The sequence below is a fragment of the Cricetulus griseus genome (genome assembly GCF_003668045.3).
Source record: "Cricetulus griseus strain 17A/GY chromosome 1 unlocalized genomic scaffold, alternate assembly CriGri-PICRH-1.0 chr1_0, whole genome shotgun sequence".
Lineage (NCBI taxonomy): Eukaryota > Metazoa > Chordata > Mammalia > Rodentia > Cricetidae > Cricetulus > Cricetulus griseus.
The window spans coordinates 188,722,274-188,747,670 of record NW_023276806.1 but is presented as its reverse complement, the minus strand read 5'-3'; the positions used below and the strand labels follow the sequence as shown (position 1 = coordinate 188,747,670).

The 25,397-nt window shown below is 45.5% G+C and overlaps 1 protein-coding gene across 1 annotated transcript; it reads right to left on the bottom strand.

Annotated features, from left to right (window-relative positions):
• Positions 1-388: 388 nt before the first annotated feature.
• Mkrn1 (makorin ring finger protein 1) lies at positions 389-24,686 on the bottom strand. Its single transcript, XM_027391520.2, has 8 exons — positions 24,386-24,686; positions 13,426-13,554; positions 8,232-8,461; positions 7,183-7,409; positions 3,835-4,049; positions 2,988-3,098; positions 2,402-2,540; positions 389-2,049 (listed from the first exon to the last, which is right to left on the bottom strand). Exons 1-8 carry the CDS (start codon positions 24,568-24,570, stop codon positions 1,840-1,842), a joined length of 1,446 nt encoding a protein of 481 aa, XP_027247321.1. The 5' UTR covers positions 24,571-24,686; the 3' UTR covers positions 389-1,839.
• Positions 24,687-25,397: the final 711 nt, after the last annotated feature.

Here is a 25,397-nt window from a genome sequence, read left to right as displayed (position 1 = left end):
CAGAGGTTAAGAGCACCGTCTGCTCTTCCAGAGGTCCTGAGTTCAATTCCCAGCAACCACATGGTGGCTCACAACCATCTGTAATGAGATCTGGTGCCCTCTTCTGGTGTGCAGATATACATGGAAGAACGACATTGTATACATAATAAATAAAATCTTAAAAAAAAAAAAATCTATCCTTTGTGCCAAGTCTCTCCTCATAAGTGGTCAGCAGATAAGTGACAGAATTCCCACAGCAGATGCCATCAGGTTCTCCAGAGTGATGGACGTCTTGAAAAAGAGACCCACTTTTCCCAGCCTGTGACTGAGAATGAAGTAAGTGACAGCTCTCAGCTCTCATAGCTGTGGTTTTGAAAACAGGTCGTCAGACAAACAAACAAACACCAACTTGTTTTTAAATTGTTTTATTTGGGAAAAGTGCTTCTTACAAAAGGGCAGCTGCAAAATACAGAGACCTCTGCAACGATGACTTGTTTTTCTTAAGTGAAAGAATGGGTGGGTTCCAGGGAAGCAAGGCAGAGGGACAAATCCGAGCATCTCAAGTTATTTCCGGAAACAGAGCAACAAAATGCAAAGGTGAAATTCCTATCAAGGAATTGTAGCAACTTAACTTTTGCTTGTCTTGTGGGTGGCTTTGCCCTCCCCTTTCTGTAGTGGGAAAGGGGTCTATGGCTACTGCAAATGACTCCTCTAGTACAATCCACACCTCAGTTTGGAATCCATCTGTCTACTTTCAAAGCTCAGTGATGGAATGAGGCAGACACCCACAAAACAAACACAGAACCAAACACAGAACCTCCGTAATAGGTCCCCTCAAACGAGGACAAAGGTTTGTCCAAAAAGTGCCTCAACTGAAAAGGCTAGACCATAAAACATTCAAAACAATGTATGTTCAAGACCCAGCTTGTACTGATAAGGGACAAGCAGGTCATTTAACCTCTATGGCTGATCCCTTTTCTCTAGCATACAGACAGACTGACAGCTAACTAGCACTGCTATGTTAACAACTACGGACACACTGCTTGGCCCTTTATGATCTACCTGCCACACACGGCTGAAACCACTAATCCGTGTCTGCCCACTAAGGCTAAGAATACTGCACCTATGCACAGATGGGAAGCTGCTCATGTGCTCGCTCACGCTCTACCACCAAGTCCATGGCTCCTCAGGAATTACCTGCCAACTCTGCACTGAGGGAACGCCACTGCATCCTCCATGAGGTTTACATTTCCTCACATCAACCTCCCTCAACACATTTGCACCTGGCTCTGGTCACTCAGTAGTATTCCTTGCGTGCAGTTAAACAAGAGTCCACACCGCAGGACAAGCACATGTGACGGGGTCACAGGGTAGGGGACAGATAGAAAATCCTAAAGGTGCAGATCTCACAGGAGCCTCAAGGAGCCCTCTTACATCTAGCACAGAGAGCGACTTGCCAACTTAGGTCCCTTTTTTCCCCAATTACCCCTATCCTTGGACCCCAAAGCACACTCAGTGCTTTTTCCTTTGAACTTGGGGTCTCCAAAAAAACGAGTGTGCAAAGTCCATGAACACAACCTGGCTGAAAACAGATGGCGCAACAAACCTACACTGTCTGACAGTTAAATTCATGTTACAAAAAAACTAACTTTAAGATTTATTTTGTAACTTTTTGAAACAGAGAAAACAACACACTCTTGGGGAAAGGTGAGGGATAGAGGAGCAGGCCCTGGGTAGTAGTGATCACAACAGCACCTGGAGTTTGAGAGGCCTGCCTATGAGAGCCACGCACTGCCACACAGCACAGGGGACAGCTACTGTCTGAGGCTCCGCAGACCAGTTCACACGCCACGCAAGCTGCTATAGATCCAAGTCATAAAAGTCCTCCAGCTCATCGTGAAACAAGTCCCACTCGTCCTCAGAGTCTGTCAGCTCGTCGTCCCCACCTGCAGCCAAAAGCATAAGCAACATCTCGCCCAGCTCAAAGGTGACAACCTCCTCTTCGTCGTTGTCAAAGGGGTTGTTCTCTCTCTCCTCAATGAGCTCCCAGAAGTGGCTCCTTCGTTGGGCCTGTAAGAAACAAGGCCATGATAGGGGTGGCACTGTCCAGCAGTGTCTTCTATCCTGTGGCTTATAAGGCAACCGTGTGGCCCAGAGGGCATGGCGGGCGAACCAGACTTCTCAGTTAGTCCACCTTACCAATGCCTCCCCTCTGGCTATTTGCAGCCAGCATGGTTGGCTAGGGCTCTGAGCAGCTTCCTTTCCTTCCCCTCCCGGTTTCCTGAGGTGTGACTCCTTTACTCTGGCCTCCCTCCCAGACCTGAGTATCATTCATTCTTCCCCTACCCCAGCATGTGCACGGCTCCACTGACAGTGTGATAGATAGGTATTTCCCCTCCTTTGAGAAAACATCGAGAGTTACCCGGTATCTGCTTGATGCTCCCACTTTCTGTCTCTGTGGCTCCTCTCTACGGCCATCAGGGTACGCATGCTTGTAAAAACAGTTCCCTCCAAATGGGCAGCTCCCACGTCCTTCATCAAAATACCTGCACGCCTTGTTGCTGGAAAGGAAAATACCGCAACCCTTATTCACAGTGGATTTCAGGCCTGACTTTTCTTTAAACAGGGGCAGAGCCAAGATGTCTGTACACAGCCCCCCAAACATGTGTCCTTAGAAACGCGTGCCTGCTCTAAACACGAAGCATCTCTGCTTACATGTACACTGTTTTCCAGCACTAAGACCGGGAGTGATAATCTGTTAGAATCCCAATACACAGGTCTTCATCAGGCAACTAACTCTTAAGACCTGGAATGAGCTAGAATCCCTCTACAGGCTAGAGTAGAGACTGCCTTGTAAAAGGACTGTGTTCAAAGTTCAAAGCAAGAGACAAACTGGGCAAGCAGTAATGGGGTGGCAAGAGAAACCACCCTGGGGAGTCAGGAAGGGTGGGAAGGAGGTGGAGTACACAGCGCAGCGCTGCTGTCCGGGTGGGCCAGGCTGCTCATACCTCATGGCCTCCTTGTATTTCTGAATGAGTCTCTGCTTCTCTTCCTTCTCCTCCACCCAGTACTCACTGGGAATGACAAAGTTAGATGTGATCCGGCATTCGGGGCAGGACCTGGGAAACAAGGAACAGGCTGCAATGCACAGTCCCTCTCTAGGCCTGCACTTCATGACACACCCTGGTGTGTCACTTCCAGACTTAGATTAACTGACAAGCACGTGGGCATTTTCAGAAAGGGGTTCCATAAAGTCACAACTGATCCTTTCTTTGGAGGGAAGACAAAACTCCTTCATAAATCAACTCAATGGCTAGCCAGTTCAAAAAACAAAAACAAAACTTGAGTTAAAAAAAAAAAACAAAAAAAAACAAAAGAAGACATTTCACACAGACTCCTTTCATTTAAATAAATTTATTTCTTGTAACTTTGCTCTGTTTGGATTGTGTGTCTTTTGTTCAGTTATGAGAACAGTTTTTAAAGGATGGTGATTATTGGCTAGCTTATTGGATGAAATAGGAAAGTGGAAAATGTAAAACGCCAGGAAATATACATTCAGAGCTAGTTAAGTTTGTTCACGAAGCCTAAACTATCTCATCCATTAAACACAATCTCCTCCAAAAGCACGAAGAGTCTACTAACTGATACACAGGGTTTCCTCATTCAAATAAAATAGACAAGATGGACTAACCTAGCAACTAGCTGAAGTACAAAGAAGGAATCCCAATTAGAACACCCAGGTTCATGATAAAATACATGCATTTAAATGTGGTCCTTCTGGTTGGAAGTTGGCACAAGATACTAAATTCTTCCCGAAAATAGAAAGCACAAACGAAGATTGGGGAGGAGTCTCACTTTATGATCTTGCTCTCAAATTGCTTAGCACTTCTCCATTTGCGGATACACTTGAGACAGTAGGTGTGGTTGCAGTTGGACAGGATCCCAAAGCGGCGCTCGCTGGGGTTGGCTTTCTCATAGACCACCTCCATGCAGATCCCACATACCATGTCCTTGCTACGCTGCACAGCAAAAGAGAGCTCCATGTCCTTCTCATGGGCCTCGATGCAAGACTAGAAGGGAGAGACAAGAGGCACAGTCAGGCTGCTGCAGTCCTGAGATGGAGACGGTCTCCAGTCTGACCTAGAAGGCATTGTCAGCAAGCGCAGGGCCAGGCAGCCAATGGAGTTGCCTCACATCACTATAGTCACTGTGAGGGCTCAACTTCCAGGATCTGAAGAAGTTATCCAATTCCCTGTACTCCAGACTTGTGGAGCTCTCAACCACACGTCTCTCCATCAAAGAGCCTACCAACCTCGTTAATGTTTCAGTTACTGGACGAATAATAGAAAAACAAGAAATAAAACCTTCATTTCAAGATACTGAACACTTGGGAGGTGGAAGCAGAAGGGGCAAGAGTTCTATAGGCTAACCCCATGCTACATGAAACCTCGTCTCCAAAAAAATAAAAATAGTCAGGTATGGTGGCACACACCTTTAATCCATTTGCTATGAGGCAGAGGCAGGCAGATCTCTGAGTTTGACAACAGCCTGGTCTACATTACAAGTTCCAGGACAGCCAGGGCTATGTAGAGAGACTCTGACTCAAAACCAAAAGCAAACAACAAGAACAAATAAGATGGCCAGGCGGTGGTGGTGGTGCATGCCATTAGTCCCAGCACTTGGGAGGCAGAGGCAGGCGGAGGCAGAAGCAAGAAGAATCCCACAAATCTGAGGTGCTGCCAACCTCATCTATGCAATGAGCTCCATCCAGGTCAGCAAGGGCAATACCAAGAGGGACTGTCCTTAAAAATTAAAATTAAACACACACAGAACAGGAAGGCAACTTTACTGAAAAAATCTACACACCACACAATTCACCCATTTAACATATGCAATTAAATAATCTCTGGTGCTTTCAGAGAAGTACAACAATTAACATTTAAAATTTAAGGTTTGGTTTTTTTAAAGTATGTGTGCTGAGTGTGTGTGGTGTATGCAGGTGCTAATAGAGGCCAGGAGTTGGATCTCCCTGGACTGGAGTTACAGATGGCTGTAAGTCACAAGATATAGGTGCTAGGAATTAACTCAGATGCTTTCAAGAAGGCTAAGCCACCTGTTACTATAAGAATGTTCTCATTATTCTTCATAACCCCATAACCCTAACAGTTACTCGTGGGCAACCATTATTCTGTGGTCTGTCAATTCTGCGGCTATGAGATTAGCTTCATTGGCTTACTGTATTTTCAAGGTTACCTGTTTGTTTATTTTACTGCTGAGTAATAGTCTTGAGTTCTATTTTCTTTACCCATCCCCATCCACTCTTGAAACTGTATGAATGATGCTATTATCAAAGGACACTGACCACACAGCCTAGCAACCCATACATGAAGAGGTGGGGGAAACAGTTCCTCAGAACCAACTGTCCCGACTTCCTTCTACAGAGGGCTGTGGCATGTGTGAGCACACACGAAAGGCTGGAGAGATGGCATTTTAAGGGTACTGGGTGCTCCTTCAAAGGACCTGGTTCAATTCTCCAAAACCATGAGGCAATTGAGCTCCATAACTCCTGTTCCAGGAGATCTGACGCCTTCTTCTGGCCTCTGTCGGCACTGCACATTTGTGGTGAAGAGACACACACAGAAAACCATGGATAAATAAATCTTCATGCTTTGTCACTGGCAATATAAACAGGACAGCGCTACACAAAGCCAGTCAGATATTCAGAAGTGCTAAGCAGAATTATTAGCTGACCACTGATTATTATACTTCCAAAGGATGACCACAGCCAGGCCAGCCTGATATATATGGCTTAGTAGGTCAGCACCCACTGCCAGGCCTGACAAGATGAGCTCCACCCCTGAGCTCCACATGATGGAAGAAGAGAGCCATCATCCAAGTTGGCCTTTGACTCTACACATATGTACTGTGACATACAACGCTCCTCACAATGAGTAAACATGAAAACAATTTTTAAAGAATATTTAAAATAAAGACACGTTCACAAAACAGAAATGTTCATATAGTAGTCACACCCACTAAAAAAGTAAAAAAAAAACAAAAAAAAAAAAACAAAACGAAATATTTGTACCAAAACATGGAAATAATCCAAATATCTATCAAGTAATTAATAGAAAAACTCAGTATTGGGATTGGGAGGATTACTCAGTCAGCAAACTGCTCATCATACAAGCACCTAAGTTTGGACTCTCAGCATGCAACTGAAAGCCATTTGTCATGCCAGCCCTGAGCCATGGAGATGGATAGGCAGGCAATCCAACTGGTAAACTCTAGACTGAGTGAGAGACCTTGCCTCAAGAGTAAGGTAGAATACAGCCAGGCGGTGGTGGCGCACGCCTTTAATCCCAGCACATGGAGCCAGAGGCAGGCGGATTTCTGAGTTTGAGGCCAGCCTGGTCTTGCAGAGAGGATAGACTCCAAAGCTACTGTCTCAAAAAAACTAAAACATTAAGGTAGAGAACAACAGAAAAAGACACGCAATGTTTAACCTCCAGCCTTCGTGGAAACATACCCACATGTAAACATGCCACATAAAACAAATGTGTAACAGCCACACAACCAGCATGCAACCAGAAAGTGAAGTACTGACACACCCTCCAACAAGGAAAGCCCTGAAAACATCATGCTAAATGAGAGGAACCAGTCACTGAAGGTCATATATACTGAAAGATCTGGCTACATAAATCATCTAGAATTGATGAAACACCTAGAGAAACAAAGTAGACACATCCTCGCCAGGAAGAGCAAGGAAAAGTAGAACAGAGACTGACGACTAAGTGGGTAGCGGGTTTCCTTGGGGATGAAAATGACTTTAGGATTGGGGTAATAACTGGAGAATGTTATGAATATATTAAAAAGCAGTGAAATATGCATATCAACAGAATTATAAAAATATTAACCTCAGAAAAATTGTTAGTAAAAAAGGATAAAGAAAAAACGAAACAAAATCAACAAAACCACACCTCTTTAAAACCCAGTCTGAGGTTCTGAAACAGAACTCTTTAGGAACTGTATTACTACAGCCACACTCTTCAGACTCTCTTGCCTGTGGCCTCCACAATGCTGGGATTACACAGGGACATGACTCTGCACGTGCGCGGTTGGAAGCAGGACTTGGACAAAACACTCTAAAAAACCCTGGGGGAAACACATCCGCACTCGGTAGAAGCCTCTTTAAGCACTTACTTTGATGTGTTGTGACCTCTGGGCAGCATCCATTGGGTGCAGGACCTGCAGGCCACACATGTCACAGGAGTCTCCGTGGAGATACACACAGTTTTCCCCATAGCGACACTCTCCCACTGCAGCATAGGGGCAGAGCTGCTTCTTTGTCTGCGCCACAGCTGGCTCCTTCTCTGACTCTTCCTTGGTCACTGAGCCCTGCGGGGGTACTTCAGTGCAGGAAGGGGCAGCTGAAAATGTTTAAGATGGTAGTAAAGGTCCAAATACTTAAGGCACAAATATGAACTATAAGGTAACAGACAACAAACACTTCAATGAAACCTAAAGTCAGCCTACTAAATACATTTTCACTTCCTTTTCCCCTTGGTTTTTTGAGACAGGGTTATATAGTCCAGTCTGGCTGAGTACATGCTATCTGCCTACCTCAGAGTATCCAGTGATGGGGTTACAGGTGTGCACCCCACTCTCCAGCTCTGTTTTTGGTAAGGATCTGAATAACCCAGGCTGGCCTTGAACTCAGCAATCCTCCCACCTCAGCGTCTCCAAAACTGGTATTACAGGTGTGTGGCACCAAGCCCAGTTCTGCTTGTGAATTTAATTGAGATGTAATATTAGTAAGTATTGGTTAGTGGGGTGGATCAATCAACCAGGAGAATCAGGAGTTCAAGGTCATCCTCCACCACTTGAGGAATCTGAACTAACAGAGACCCTGTGTCAAAAAAACCAAACCAAAACACGACTGGTGGTGGGCTGAGTGTTAGCTTAATGGTAAAGCATTTGTCTAGCATGTGCAAAGCCAGGGTTTGATCCCAGCACCACCAGGAGCAGGCGGGGGACAGCATTCGGAGACACTTCAGTTTTTAAACATGAATTCATTTTATTGGAGTTCAAAAATTTTCTTTTACTTCATCTCTAAGTCTTGGATAACCCGATCTAAAGTATTAACAGTAGGTTAAACTCAAAAACTGGAAACAGGAAAACTGAAACTGAGTTCACTGTGGCCTGTCACTTAGCCCTTTGATTGCACTTTACAGGGTCCTCACAATACTTACTACGGCCACAGTAGGGCTGCCCAGGTACAAACTCAATGGCATTCACCCAATCCTCTGAACCTGCTCCTACAGTTGCAAAGTTTGGGGTTCTTGACTCAGCTTCGCCTGGATTCATTTCAGCAAGTGATCCAACTCCCGAAGAGAGACTTGAGGAAGCAGCGAGGGATGGTTTTGCACTCAGATCTGTAGCAGTCACTTCTTCCTGTTTCAGTGGCTTGCTGTGTTCATATCTGACACACACACACACACACACAAAAGTAAGCAGTTACTGTCCAGCTACATAGAGTCCCTGGACTCAATTATCAGTGTGAACATGACTGTGAGGCACCTGAAAACTTGTCAAGATTTATTCTTGTTTATGTATGTCTGTGTGGTGGGTGTGGGTGTCCAGAAGGGCTACAAGAGGCACTTTGATCCCTAGGCCAGAGGTAACAAGCAGTTGTGAGCTCTCTGATGTGGGAGCTGGGATCCAAACTCAGGTAATCTCCAAGAGCCAGTGCTCTTAACTGCTGAGCCATCTCTCCAGTCCCAGACAACTTTCAGAGATGGTTTGGTTATGTAACCCAGGCTAGCCTCATGATCATTATGTACCTCATGTGGTCTTGAATGCATGGATCCTCCTGCCATAGCCTCTCAAACTATGGGACAACAAGCATGTCAACATACCTGGCCTTGTCTCTTTCAACCCCGTAGTGCTGTGGACTGAACCATGGCCTTGTGCATCTAGGCCAGTACTGAGCTAAGCTGTCGGCCGGATGTCTAACTTAAGTCAGGAGTGGATGAAGCTCAGGATGGTGTGTCTAGAAAGCCTTACTGTGATGTCATACTGCTCATCAAGGCATGAGACCAAGACTTAGCAAACTTTACAAACTTAAGTACAACTGGGATGATGGCACATACTTGCAATGTCAGCTGTCTGGGAGACTGAGGCAAGAGCAGTCCATGTTTGAGGCCAGCCTCTGAAACTTCCTGAAATACTGCCTCCAATGACAGTGTTTCTCTGTGTAACTTTGGAGCTTGTCCTAGAACTTACTTTGTAGACCAGGCTAGCCTCGAACTCAAGAGTTCTACCTGTCTCTACCTCCCAGGGGTGGGATTAAAGGTGTACAACACCACCACCAGGCTCAAAACAAATTTCTTAAATGATTTATTTTTATTCATGTATATTGCTGTTTAGCATGTGTATGTTTATGTGAGGGTGTTGGATCCTCTGGAACTGGAGTTACAGTTTTGAGCTGCTATGTGACTGCTAGGACTTGAACTCAGGACCCCTGGAAGAACAACCAACACTCTTAACCACTGAACCATCTCTCTAGCCCCTCAAAACAATATTTAATAAGGTGTGCCTGCATGATACTAGCACATGGTCATGGCAGGAGGATTATTGCAATTTGAAGTCAATTGGACTACCATGACTTCTAATTGAGTTCTACTTCCTACCATGCACCCAACCTCAAGGCAGACTAAAAGAAACCAAAACAAACAAACAAACAAACAAACAAAAAAAACAACAAAAAAAGGTAAATATGTTCAAGCAATTAACCTGTTTTCTCATTACCTGGTAGTAAACACCTACCAAGTACTAGGAACTGTGTCAAATCAGCATGAATGAAGTTAAGGTCTCTGTAAGAAAGGAGACTGTTCTGAAATGGATACCAGTTAAGCACGATATTAGTAGCAAGTGCCTCTGCCACCACTTTGGAGATCTTAAAAAAAAAAAAAAAAAAAAAAAAAAGGAAAATCCAAATAAGCAAAACCAAAAATCTGGGGCTGGAGAGATAGCTCAGAGGTTAAGAGCACTGTCTGCTCTCCCAGACGATGTGAATTCAATTCCCAGCAACCACATGGTAGCTCACAACCACTTGTAATGAGATCTGGTGCCCTCTTCTGGCATGCATGCAGAATATCTGTATGCATGATATTTTGTTTGAATTTGGTTTGGGTTTTTTCAGCATCTCATTATATAGCTCTGGCTGCCCTGGAACTCACCGGGTAGACCAGGCTGGCCTCAAACTTGAAGAGATCTATTCACCTGCCTCTGCCTCCAGAATGCTAAGATTAAAGGTCTGCACCACTTTACCTAGCTCAAGACATCCCTTAATACAATATAAGTTGTACAGAATTAAAGTTGTAGTCATGTGTGCCACTACATGTAGCTGGCTTTGACATTTTAAAATGGCTTTAAAAGACACATCTTTTTCTTTTCTTTCCTTTTTTCTTTTCCCCCTTCCCTTTTTTTTTTTTTTGGTTTTGTTTTGGTTTTTCAAGACAGGGTTTTCTGTGTAGCGCCATCTGTCCTGGAATTTGCTTTTATGCCAGGCTTGCCTAGAATTCAAGACATCTACTCACATGGCTCTACCTCTGTGGTTAAAGGTGTGCACCACTATGCCCAGCTCAAGACATATCACTTAACACAACGTAAGCTGCATAAAATTAAAATTGTCACCCAAGATAAAGTTGCAGCTGGAAGACTGCTATATCCACTAGTTTATCTATCATCTACATCTGGTATTGCATAAGAAAGCCTGAGTCACCAAAAACTGTACACTCATGTCTACTAGAATCATGAGCCACCAACAAGAGACTCTGTTTATTACAGCTACTAAATTATATAATAGGATGTCACAAATTGCTGATTCTTTTAGTGTATTAAGTGATGAAATAATGCTGAGAAAACAGCTAAGTATCATGCTTTCTTTCATATTCAGTATCAATATAGTATAACTTCCTATATAAAGAACTTCAATGGGGACTGGCAAGATGGCTCAGTGGATAAAGGTAACCTGCCACCATGCCTGATGACCTGAGTTCAGTTCCTGGGACCCATACATGTGATGGAGGAGAATTTAAGTTCCTAAGTTGTCCTCTGATCTCCACATGAGTACATCACCGTATGCACACAGTTCCCTCACTCTGTCCCATGGTCTACTCTCCACAGCTCTCAGCTTCCCCAAGTCACTGTGGGCCATAACTCTCCACTGACTGGAACTAACTTTCCTACAATGAGCCTTGCCTATAACACCAAAAGAAACTGTCCTGCAAAGAACTGTTCTTTCGCCCCAAAGGATGCTACCCTGACAACACCTCCTCCTTTAAGCTCTGAAACCACAAAAGGCTCAGATATCAAGGGATCCATGTCTGACCCCTAATAGTTAGTTATGGGGGGGGGGGCTTACCTGATCCTTACAAATCCAGATCCTTACAAATAAATTCAGGTAAGGATAACTTCTAAGCATTTGAATCTAATAGTGTGTGTGTGTATCTGCCTGCCTGCCTGCCTGCCTGCCTGCCTGCATCTATTTATCTATCTATCTATCTATCTATCTATCTATCTATCTATCTATCTATGGCTGTGATACTGACTACAAGTCTTACCCAGCATAGTGGTTTCTTTTTACCTACCCAACCCACCTATCCATCCGTCTATCTTTCTATCCATCTGTCTATCCACTCATCTTTTGCCTGGGGCTGTGATAGACAAATCTTACATGGTATGATATGTATGTATGTATGTATGTATGTATGTATGTATGTATGTATGATGTATCTTCCATCCATCCATCCATTTGTATGTGGCTGTGGCACTGGCTACCAGTCTTATCCTAGTGTGGTGGTTTCAAGCATATCCAAGACTCTTCCCCACCCAATACCTCTTCCCTTCAACATGGCTGGAGTCACTTTGTCCCCTAAAATCTCTGGACTAGAACCTCCAGAGATGACAATAAATGCTTACTGTCTTAAGCATTGAGTTATTAATTTGGAAAGATATGCTTTATTCAATTTCAACATACCACTACTGCTAACAAATCAGGTGCCAGGATTATGACAGCAATACCATGCCTAATGGCAGAGACTGCTTAGTAACAAACCCCTGTTGGCCTGCAAATACTTGAGAGGTATTCCGGGTATTCTAGAGTACTCCTACCTAAGCTTATGTTGTTTCCTGAGCTTAGGCTGTTAAATAGTTTTAGGCAAACGAGTGAGTTTATGAATGATGTGGCCCTGGGTTTCATCCCCAGAATTTAAAAGGAAGGAGTGGGTGAGGGATTCATGTGCCACTCTAAATGCCCAAGGCCCATCTCACTCATAATTCACACTAGTAGAGGATAACTACACAAAACTAACCCAGTCTACAAACTTCACACCAATCTCTGCTTTTTTTCCTCCCATTTTTTGAGACAGGGTCTCACTATATAGTCCTGGTTAGCCTGGACACATACTATGTAGACCAGGCTAGCCTCAGACTCACAAGACATCTGCCTGTGCTTTATTTTAATGTTCGTGTTTTTGAGGTTTTTTGTTTATTGCACTATAGTCCAGGCTGGCCATGCCAATCCTTCTGTCTTAGCTTTTTAAATCTTGGCATTAATAGGCATAGACCAACACATACAAATTCATCTTCACCACACTTAAAGAAGTTAAGTCTGAAGACTCTGTTCTACAAACATTAATAAGCTTAACCACCGCCGGGCAGTGGTGGCACACACCTTTAATCCCAGCACTGAGAAGGCAGAGGCAGGCGGATCTCTGTGAGTTCGAGACCAGACTGGTCTATAAGAGCTAGTTCCAGGATAGCCTCCAAGGCCACAGGGAAACCCTGTCTTGGGGGGGGGCTAGATTTTGCAAATAAACTTAACCACCATATTCCAAACATACTTTAACATGTGATACAGTTATGTGTAAAAGTTTGGCTGCCATGTCCTTAGAGATTAGATTGGCAGCTTTCTTCAATGCTAAGGACATGGCAACAGCCCTAGAGAAAGAGCCACTAGTAAGGGACCAAAGTCTCTGCCAAGAGCCACATCACAAATGACTGTGTCACATGTGACACAGTTTTAGCAGTGTACTAATATTCCTAGGAAATATTCCTCTTCTTGACAGTACCTGGGGGGTGAGCCCAGAACTCTGCCATGCTAGGCAAGTCCACTAAGCACACTAAGTACACTAGGCAAGTACACGACCACTAAGCTATACCCTCAAACTTGCTATCCTCAACTCCAGTCTCCAGTATCTGGTTATAGGCATGTGTCACCACAGCTGGTCCAGTAAGTACTTTTCAGAGCATAAACACTCTTAGAATACTATGTATAATGCTACTAGAATTATACATACAAAGCTACTAGAATTATGTTTTATTTTCATTTCCTCCTCAACCCACCCTTGAACAAAAGACAGTTTGTAAACAAATCCTTACCTGCAGCGGTCTCCATAAACACAGTACCCTCTTTGAAAATACTTGCACACGACACCATATGGACTGTCAGAGAGGTCATGGGAGTATCGACAGTTATCTCCTTCCTTACAAACCCCATGCATAAAATATCTGTAAGACAACCAAAAAACTTAGATTAGAAAACTAAAGCCAACTCTCAAAGAATTCATCACCACCACATTCCCCTAGCATGTTCACAACTATCAAACAAACACATGAAGTCAGTCTAGGCCCTGTGGCTAGTATAGGGATCAAGATTCCTGCCCTGAAAGGGATCCTTTGATGTGGGGTGGGGGGAGATAAATTAGGGTCTCATACATACAAGCACTCTATCACAGACTTATCTGTCTCCCCAGCTCCCACAACGTAAAGATTTTAAACATTTATCTTATTCACTGAAGGTCAACTCTGACCCACTGTCCTCATTTTACAGTTCTAGAGGGGTAGCTTCGTATTTTCCATTAACTTCAGCTTGTACCCATGATTATCTGCAAAGCACATCAAAGATAAAGAAACCACACAGACTAGAAAGTGTTGGGCTACCGTTTATATTTGACTTTGCCGAGGAAACAAATTTTAATTCTCTAAAACCACATATTAAAACAAGCTAAATTAGGCCAGCAACTTTAAGGGATTACAGGCAAGCATGATTAGCAGTTTCTAGACACCAACAAACAGCAGCACCATCACCTGAGCATTTGCTAACATGTGAGCTAAGACACTACCAACACTCCCTAGTACCTAGTGCTGCACTGTAGATGAAGAAGCAGTAAGGGGTATTTGTAGACGCTTCCTTCAGCTGCACATAACTGGCCAGAGCCCATTGTCCCATCCCCTGATCTCTGAGCAGGACAATAAAAGTCACTTTTTGGCAAGCCAGAAGATAGTAACTATTTCTTGGGTGTAAATATGGTTGGTCTCGAAGAGGACTCTGCTATACTCTGAGCCACAGCTATGAGGAGAGCATGGGGAGAACAGCAATGGAGACAGTTCAACACATTCCACACCCCACTGAATTGACTGCTATATGGTATACAGAAGAACTAGCTAAATGTAGCCCAGTGGGCCGGGCGTTGGTGGCGCACGCCTTTAGTCCCAGCACTCGGGAGGCAGAGGCAGGTGGATCTCTGTGATTTCAGGCCAGCCTGGTCTCCAGAGCGAGTGCCAGGATATGCTCCAAAGCCACACCAGAGAAACCCTGTCTCGAAAAACCAAAAAAAAAAAAATGTAGCCCAGTGGAAGAATTGCGTGAGCTTAGCAAGTGTAAGGCTTGTGATCCCCCACAACAAAGCAAAAAGCTGCCTAGGATTCAAATGTGTCCGAGTCTATACAGATTCCCTACAAATGCAGAAGATAACAGAAGAAAAAGCATCCCACATCTTCTTGGAAACCATTTCAATTACCAAGATCCTCCACCTAGAATTGCAGGCTATAACAAAGCATAAGAACTCAGTAGGGCCAGAAAGTGGTGGCTCATATCTTTAATCCCAGCACTTGGGAGGCAGAAGCAGATGGATCTCTGCGAGTTCAAGGCAAACCTGGTCTACAGAGAGTTTCAGGACAGCCAGGGACAGAGAAACTCTCTTGAAAAACAAAACAAACAAAAAAAGAACTTAGCAGTTAGTAAAATCACACACACATTACTAACCTCGTTTCAACTGTATGAGGTCTAACCTCACTAACTTAGGTGTAACCTTAGGCAACTACAGTGCTATTTTCTACAAGCTTTTAAGGACCTAAACTCTGTAGAGCCTCTTTTTAAAAACCTATTTATTAAAATTATCTATAATGAGGTTAGAAGCAAAGCTGGATGTGCTGGCTCATATTGAAACCCCATGAGGCTGAAGCTGGAAGATTGCTGTGTGTCACAGCTCACCTGAGTGTTTAGTTTTATGTGATTACATGCCTGACTTTTCTGAGTGACACTAACATTCTCCGTAATACTGACCATAACCAGGATTATAGAACCAGGTGAAGTGAAGCATGTCTTTAATTCCAGCTGAGGCAGCTGGATGCATCTCTGTGAATTCAAGGCCAGCCTGGTCTAGATTAGTGAGTTTCAGTTCAGCCAGAACTCAAAAAGGAATTATAAATAGCCCACACAGTGAAATCCCTTTTTTGTAAATCTGAGACATTATGAGATGGTGCAACATGTAACAGACAAAAGGCAAACAAGAAAAGGCAATGTACTTCCAAAAATTTCTCCCCCACTGTGGTGGTACAAGCCTCCCAGCACGGGGGAGGAGGAGCCTGAGTATATGAGGAGATAGTCTCAAAAACCAGAACAGGATGGAAAAGATAACTTGGTGCCAAGACTGATGGCCTCAGTTTGATACCAGGGATGGACACAAGGGAACCTGACTCTTGTAAACTGCCCTCTGACCGACACACAGACACAAACACACAAGTGTAATTATGCAGTTTTTTTTTTAAAGTCTGTTGATGTACCCCAGCCAGCAGATTGTTTAGCGTACAAAGTTCTGGGCTCAAGGTCTAGTATGATCCTCAACACAGTCTAAAACTGGGCATGCTGGTGTACACTGTGCAATCCCAACACTAGGGCAGGCAGAGGCAGAAGAAGTTCCAAGTCTTGGGTACCTATAGTGTAGGGCCAGGCTGGGCTACATGAGACTCAGCTGTTAAGAGCATATAGTTTGCTGGGCGGTGGTGGCGCACGCCTTTAATCCCAGCACTTGGGAGGCAGAGGCAGGTGGATCTCTGTGAGTTCAAGACTAGCCTGGTCTACAAGAGCTAGTTCCAGGACAGCCTCCAAAGCCACAGAGAAACCCTGTCTCGAAAAAAAAAAAAAAAAAAAAAAAAAAAAAAAAAAAAAGAGCATATAGTACTACACACTACTCTTGCAGAAGACCTAAGTTCGGTTCTTAGCACCCAAGTCAGATGGCTCATGTGTACATACCTGAAAACCGACAATTAAAATAAATCCTAAAAACCGGGCTGAGAAGATGGCTCAGAGGGTAAGAGCACTCGCTGTCCTTCCAGAGGTCCTGAGTTCAATTCCCAGCAACCATATGGTGGCTCATAACCATCTGTAATGAGATCAGTGCCCTGTTCTGGTGTGCAAGCATGCATGCAGACAGATCATTGTATATATAATAAATAAATGTTTAAAAGAAATCCTAAAAACCAAAAACAAATGGCTGGGAATATAGCTGAATTGTAAGGTGCTTGACTGCATATGAAGCTCTGAGTTCAATTTCCAGGAGAGAAAAAAGAATGAACCAGTTCCTCTGCAAGACCAAGTACCCTAAACCACTAAGTCATCTCTCCATCCCCACCCCTCACCCCCCCACACCTCCCGACACTTTTTCCCCCCTCTATGTATCCAGAGATTCAGGATGCCTGCTTTGGCATCTTGAAAGCTGGGATTAAATGTGTGCATTGCCACACCTGGCTATGATGTGTATAGTTACATACCATGCATTTCAGATGAGACTTTAAATCCCTACTAGGGAAACATCATAATCAATTTTTCCTTGTATTCCCTACAGTACCCCACCCCCATATATGAGACACCCAAGTACTATACATAGTAAATCAACATCAGGAAACAAGTTAAATGTGCCTTGGCAGGATAATTTTTACAAAATCATCTGTGTGTGTGTGTGTGTAAAATCCATTACTCAACAAAAAATACTTAATGAGAAAAAAACCCTAAATATTTGACAGTGGTAGGGTTACTTCTGCAACCCCAGATATTTGGAGGGCTGAGTTAAGAGGATTACTTAAACACTGCAATAAATATTCCATCTCAAAAAGGAGAAAGATGGGGCCTGTTGGTGCAAGCTTTTATTCCTGGCACTAAGGAGGGAAAGGCACGTACACTCTGAGTTCTAGGCCAGCTTATACTTGGTCAACCAGGACTAATGTAGTAAGAGCCTACAGTAATTATTTTTTTAAGATAAACAAACTCAAAAGCAGGTGTGGCTCCTACTCCGTCATAAATAATCTGGAGGCTCTTTGGCCTCCAGGGGATTAGTGAGTTCAGGACTGGCCTAGCATACATAGTGAGGCCCAGACTCCCCCCTACAGCCTACCCAAGAGGGGGAAAAAAAAAAAACCCACCACTGTGACTGGCAAATAAGGCGTGCATGCACCCGAGTACGTGTACGTACGTACGTACACACACACCCCTTTAATCCCAGCCAGCTAAGAAGGCAGAAGAGGGCAGATCTCTGTCGAGTTTGGGGTCAGCCAGGCCTACATAGTGAGTTCTAGGCCAGCCAGAACTACACAGAAAGACCCATCCCTCCAAAAAAAAGAAAAGAAAAAAAAAAAGAAAGAAAAAATAGTTAATAGGAGCAACGTGGCAGTTGGGTAAGGGACTTCTAGAATCCCTGTTTTAAAGGTATATTGTGATCCCAAAGTCGTTTAACCACATTTTTTGTTGGGAAAAAAAAAAAAACAAAACTTGGGGCTGGGATGAAGCTCAATTAGTAGAATGCTTGCCTAGCATACAAGTAGTCCTGGCAGCACTACATGAAACAGGCATGACGGTGTGTGACTGTGATTCCACCTCTCAGGTGGTAGAGGCAAAAAGATTAAAATTGGAGAACAAAAAAAAAGGCGCACACCTTTAATCCTCCCATATCCCGGAGGCTGTGATCTCTGTGAGTTCTAGGCCAGCCTGGTCTAGAGTGAGTTTCAGGACAGCCAGGGCTGTCTCAAAAACAAACAAACAAAACAAAATCAACTCTTATGATCTGGAGTTTAAAGCCAGTCTCAAACAAAGTAAAACAAAACAAAAAGCAAAGCCAGATTTGGTCACGTGACTTTAATCCAGGTATTTGGGAGTGGACAGGGGGATCTAAGGGAGCTACCTTTGGAGACTTTGCCTCAAAAAACAGACAAACAAACCAGCATTTGATGGAGAAGAAACACTTAGAATCTTTGTGTTGTTTCAACTGCCAGAAGACTGGTCTATTATTTTAGAAGCATCTAGGTTAAAATTTACAGTTTGGGAGCTGGGGTGAAGAGGGATGGCTCCACTTCCCAGAGGCCTCAGGTTTGATTTCAAGCACCTACATGGTGGCTCACAACTGTTCTGACAACCTCTTCCAGTTTCCATGGTCATTGGGCACACAAGTGGCACAGACATACATATATTCAGGCTAAACACAGAAAATAATGAAATAAAAATAATTTACACCTTGGAGGCTACAGAGATGGCTCAGTGGCTAAGAACCTGTAGTGCTCTTGCAAAGGACATGATTTTGATTTACAACACCCACCCCAGGTGGTGCACAGCTGCCTGTAAACTCCAGCTCCAAGGGCACTGGTGCCTCTGGCTTCCATGGGTCACCACAGTCACATGGACACACAAAATAGGTCTATGCATTGACTTCCAGGTCAGCCAAGGCTATATAGTGAGAGACTGTCTCAAAGTCAATAAATAAACATTAACTGACTGATTTGGCAGCATCGCTCTAATAAAGAGGAAAGCCAGCCTGTTGGTGGCAGCATAACACAGTTTCTCACAAAGGTATTTGTTTCTCAGGCAGCACAAACACAACCCTAGGAGAATTTCAGGAGCACTAATAGTAGCTGATGAAAAAGTGAACCCTGAGCTGGGGAAGGAGGTCTTCACCTTTAATCCCAACACTGGGAGTCAGAGGCAGGCAGATCTGTGAATCAGAGGCAAACCTGGACTAAATAGGGGGAGAGTTCCAGGCCAGCCAGAGCTACACAGTAAGATTCCTGTCTCAGAACAAAGAGAACATCCATGGGCTGGAGAGTTTGCTCAGTGGTTAAGAAGACTTGCTGCCTTTTTGCACCCATGGTGACTTACAACCAACTGTAACTCCAGTTTCAATGGCTCTTAAGTGCTCTTTTGGTTTCAGTGGCTGCCAGGCATGCACACCGTACAGATACACATATTCAGGCAAACACTCACACACATTTAAAAGTAAATAATCCTTTTAAAAATTTAAAAAGTAAGAGGCTGGAGAGATGGCTCATGGGTTAAAAGCACTAGTTGCTCTTTCAGAGGTTCTAAGTTCACTTCTTAGCACTCACATGGTGGATCACAACCAACTTATAACTACAGTCCAATTGGATCCAAGGCCCCCCTGTGGTATGTAGATGTACATGCAGACAAAACACTCATACATAAAGTGCATAAAGAAATCCCCCCCTTTTGTTTTTTTTGAAACAGGATTTCTCTGTGTAGCTTTTGTAGCCTGTCCTGGAACTTGATCTGTAGACCAGGCTGGCCTAGAACTCACATCTGTCTGTCAAATAAATCTTAAGAAACAAAAACAACATTCTTATCTAAGCAAGTAACTTTAAAGAAGAATATGGCTAAGCATAGAAAATAATCTTCCTTAGAGTGGTGTGGGCTCATTGGTCAAGAGCACAAAGGATGTTACAGTCTGGTTCCCAGCACTCACTTGAAGCAGCTCACAAGGGCACTAGCACTCATAAGCAGACACCCCACACACATACTAAACATTCTCTCAGAAACAGGTGTAGCTATCAAACACACTCAAAATATTTACAATAAGGTCTATCTCTGTAGTAAACTCACAGTGCACACTGGCAAATACATGGTGGCTCATAACCATCTGTAATGAGATATGGTGCCTTCTTCTATAAAGTAGGCACACATGCAGGCAGAACACTGTGTACATAACAAATAAATCTTTAAAAAATTATTTTTATTTTTTATGTGTGTGTGTGTTTTGCCTGCATGTAGATCAATATCTGCATTGTATGCCTGCATTACCCACAGAGACCAGAAGAGGGCGTCAGATCCTCTGGACCTGGAGTTACAAGAGGGTTGCTAACCACCCGGTAGGTGCTGAAAAGCAGACCTGGATCCTCTGTAAGAACAGCAAGGAAAACTGCTCTTAACCACTGAGCCATCTCTCCAGCCCCAGTGCACTTTTCTTTTTTAATCAAGGCAGAATATTGTTAAAGTCATATAAGAGTTAATTGTATCAACATCAATTGGAGCATTTACTAGTTATGCAGGGTAGGTATGATAAAACAACTCTGATTCTCTCAAAGCTCAATATTTAGAACAAAGATTTCACAGTTGCTATTCCTCTGATCAAGGAGGAAGAGAGATCATGTTGGCAACTAGAACAGAAAACAATGTCAAGCATTTACCCCTAAGGCATATCCAATAACCTGTGGTTTCAATTAGGCTGGTCTGGTCAAGATGTAATCCTGCCTCAGACTACTGACTAGCCTTGAGAACTGAGTTCAACCAGGAAGGGCTGGCTCTTCTTGCCACCATAAGAGACTACACATTTTCAGATGACTAATCTAAGCAAAAGCTATGGAGAGGACACTTGTTTGATACTAGTCCTCAGAAGACAGAGGCAGGAGGATCCATCTCTGTGAGTTCAAGGCCAGCCAGTGCTATGTAGTGAGACCCTGAATTACCTTCACGTCCCAAACACAATTATAGGTGTGGGCCACCATTGGAGACTTCAGCTTGTTTCCTGCTTTTATTGTCTACACATACATGTTGGCATGTGCCACAGTGCATGTGTGGAGGTTGTAAGACATTTCCTTCCATCTTATGGCTCCTGGGGAATCACAATAAACACTCTTGCTACCTAAACTAAGACATCTTGCTGATCCTAAACCTGTATCCTTTTAAAGCTTTTCATATTGTTTCCTCAAAAAGTTTACCTCAGCTGGCCGGTGCTGGTGGTGCAGGCAGACAGATCTCTATGAGCTTAAGGCCAGCCTGGTCTACCGAGTAAGTTCTAGGACAGCTAGAGATACAGAGAAACCATCGTGAAGTAAACTTAAACTTCATGCATGTAATTTTTTTGAGATTCAACTTCCCTGTGTATCTAGGGCTGATACATAAATCGCTGTGTTTTCCAAACTAGTCTAGAATTCAACATTCTTCTGTCTTAGCCTCCCCCAGGCACCATACTCAAAGAAAACTTTGTTTATTTATTTGCAAGACAAGGGGAGAAAGCCAGCTGTTTTCCTCCTGGAGGGCCTTTCACTAAACCTGGAGTTCACAGTGAGGGCTTTTACTTACAATGGTGCTGGGAATCAGAACTCAGAGCCTCGTGCCTCAGCAGGAAGGTCTTTTACTTTCTCAGCCTCCAAAGATGTCTTTAGACATAAATGTAGTGTTCACAACCAAATGCTCCAGGAACACCCAGAAAACTCCATTAATTCAATGAGCCTTAGGGAGCTGGGCTTGGCCCATGCTTGTAACCCAGCACCTAAAATCAAGGTCATTGCCTGGTGTTGGTGGTGCAGGCCTTTAATCCCAGCACTCGGGAGGCAGAGGCAGGCAAGATCTCTGTGAGTTCAAGGCCAGCCTGATCGCCAGAGGGACTGCCAGGATAGGCTCCAAAGCTACACAGAGAAACCCTGTCTCAAAAAACCAAAAAAAAAAAAAAAAAAAAAAACCAAAAAAAAAAAAACAAGGTCATTGCTGTTACTCCAGAGGCAAAGGCAGCCTGGTTCCAGAACACCAGGGATAGACAGAAAAGCCTTGTCTCAAAAAAAAAAAAAAAAAAAAAAAAAAACAAAAAAAAAAAAACACCAAAAATTGCAGGCGATGGTGGCTCATACCCTTAATCCCAGCACTCGGGTGGCAGAGGCAGGTGGATCTCCTGAGTTCAAGGTCAACCTGGTCTACAGAGTGAGTTCCATGACAGCCAGGACTGTTTCACTGAAAAAAAACCCTGTCTTAAAAAACACCCCCCACACACACACACAAAAAACCAAAATCAAGGTCAGCCCCGGCAGTTTAGGGAGTTCAAGGTCATCCTGTGCTAAGGAAGAGCCCCCTTTTCTTGGGGGGGGGGATCGAGGGCGGTTGAGACAGGGTTTCTCTGTGTAGTTTTGTAGACCAGGCTGGCCTGGAACTCAGAGATCTACCTGCCTTTGCCTCCCTCCCCGAGTGCTGGAACTAAAAGAGAGTGCATGCGTGTGTGTGCCGCCACCGCCAGGCTAAGACCCACCTTTTTTAAAAACACCCAAAACTGGGCATAGGGGTGAAAGCCTTTAATCTCAGCACCAAGGAGGCACAGGCAATTAGAATCTGTGTTAGAGTCAGACTAAGTTCCAGGACAGTCAGGGTTACACAGACTGCTTCAAAAAATAAAAAAATTAAATTTTAAAGTCGAAAAACTTTAAATCATAATTAGACCCTAAATGCAGGCTAAAGGGACAGTCTGGTGAGGAAGCAGGGAAGCCAAGCCTGTAAGCACTCTCAACCCTGGAGGAGAATCCGAAGGTCAAGCAGTCCCTGGCCATTCGGGGCACATTAGCTTCTGCATCACACACACTCCTCAAAAGAATAAAGAAGGAGTGGGGGCAGCACGTTCTTGCTGATAACAGTCGTTCCTGGAACCCATATGAAAGTGAAAGGTACTAAAACTGTCCCCGCTGACCTCCACAGGTGCTCTGTGGCCCGAGGGACAGCCACCACAGACATATCATACACACGCTTTTTTTTTTTTTTTAAGAGAAAATGTTGAAACAGAACTCTGCATAGAAATGTAAACTGGGGTCTATTGCAGTCATTTGACAGGATGATAAAGAAACCAGTGATGATAATGTTATTTGGTAAGGGGTATTCAGAACTAGACTAGGTGGAGATGGTAGATGAAAGAAAGCAAATCAAGGAATTTAAATTTCATTTCAACCCGGGTGGTAACACTGGTTAAGCCAGCACTATGAGACCAGAGGCTGGAAGATGGAAGTTCAAGGCCAGCCTCATCTACACTGCAGTTCTAGTACAATCTCAACAAATAAAGACCGAGGGGAAAGCTTTAACCTGACGTTATGAAATGTGTTACAGGAAAGACCGAAAGGATGGTTGTTCTTCATTAGGAACAGCCTTTCCATTTGCGTATAAACTGTCCTTGTCGGGTGAAAACTGGGTTTTCCTTTGGATTTGGTTTTTTGTTTTTGTTTTTTTTAAACCAGTAGAAAAGCTTACAGTCTCCCCTGATGGCTAAATCAATATAGTCGGGTGTGGTGTCATCAAACGCCTGCAATCCCCGCACCAGGGAAGAGGACCAGGCAAAGGGACTGCCGAAAATCCTAGGGCAGTCAAAACTATCCATATATAGGTCAACCGGGGATACACAGCCAGAATGTCGCAATAAAGCACCCTCTCCTCAATCGTGAAAGCAACAGATACCCTACGATATTTATAGCTGGGGAAAAAAAATTTTTTTTCTTACATGCCTACTGCATAACCGCCACCTGATCATTTTGTTTTTTCCGATTCATTTCGACTCGCTTACCAAACCAGAATCAAACCTCTGTCTCTCTCTCCTAGGATCTCCCTTTCTCGCAAAGAGCTCGCCGCTCAAAGGGAGGGTAATAATGATGGCAGTTCATATTAAAAAAAAAAAAAGCAACAACAACCCGTGGGCGAGCGAGGCCAACGCCGGCTCCGAACGCTCGGTTCGGGAGACAAAGCTCGGAACCGCCAGCCGCCCGACCATATACAAAGGAATACAAAGCGGCGGCTGCTCCCGGCGGGGCGGGGGTGCGTGGCGCCGGCAGCAGAAAAGACGTTACAAACGGATGGCCGGGCGCCGACCCCGGGGCCGGCCGAGCTCGCCGGGACCCTCGGAGGAGCCCTGGGCGCCCGGAGGGGTCGTTGGAGCCCGGCTCGCAGCGGCGAGCTCGCGCCGCACCCCGCACCTGTCGGCTGCGGCACAAGCCGGGGGCGGGGACGCCGGTCCTCACAGCACGCCCCGGAGGGGAGGCGGGCGGCGGGACGGCCCCGCGGGGCGAGCCCCGCAGTGCGAGCCCGCAGCGATCCCGCGGGGGCTGACGCGGCGATGCTACCCGGGCGAGCGGGCGGGCGGACGAGCGGGCGGCAGGGACCCCGCGACGCAGCCTCCGCCTCCGCCTCCCGCTCGCCCCGCAGCCCCCGCCCGCTCGCCCGCCCGCTCGCCGCGCCGCGCGCCACGCAACGTCCTACCTGCAGGTGACCTGTTTCGTCCAGCCGCCGCCGCTGCCGTCGCTGCCGCCGCCCCCTCCGCCCACCCCCGGAGCTAGGGCAGCGACTGTGGGGATCGGGGTGAGGGAGGCCGCTGCCACCGCCGCCGCTGCCGCTCCTGCTCCTGATGTTGTGGCTGTTGTTCCGGGAGCCGCAGCCTCCGCCATTACTGTTTATCCCACACAGCAATGGCCCCGGAACTTCCGGGATCACATAGTTCCGGTCCGGCTGAGACGGAGAAGACGGCGGAGGGCGGGAGGGAGGGAGGGAGGGAGGGGAGGGAGGCAGGTTGTGGAGCCCGAGCGCCCCGCTCCGTCCCGCGCCGCGTCTCTCGCCGTCTCAGAGCGCTCGGGGCTGGGAACGGCGGGGCTCCGCCGGGCGCCCGCGGCCCGCCCCCCGGAGGCGCTGATTGGTGAGGCCTCTGGGACACGCCCCCAGGGGCGTGGCTGCCAGCTCCGGCCAGGTGTGCTCGGATGCTTCAAGGACGGCGCGAGCCCGTCGCGGAGCCCTTCGCGGAGCCCGTCGCGGAGCCCGGGGAAGTGTGACAGAAGGTGCGGGCAGCGCCCGGCTTGTGTGTGCTCTGCCCCCGCTAGGGACTGCACGGACTGCCCTAGTTAGTGTGATGCGGTCGACTTCCTTCTCTGTCGGGAGCATGGTAGCTAGCCCCTGTCTCCCGGGGACTGTCGGAATCCGTGTTGTTGGCAGCGCCAGGCAGGCAGGGTGGCAGACGTCTGTGATCCCAACACCCTTGAGATGTAGGCGTCGAAACCGCTGCGAGTTCCAGGCCAACCCAGGCTCCGTAGACCGTGTCAAAATAATAATAGTGTAGCTAAGTAAGTAATGAAATGTGTATATCCCGTGTTTGGGATGCCAGTGTTTGGGCCTGCAAGAATCGTGTCAGTAAACATCCAGCCTTCAGGGCCATGCTCCCAAGACCTGGTTCCCTGCAACGACGCCCAATCTCCCAAAGTTTCCACCACTCTCCAAAAGCCCA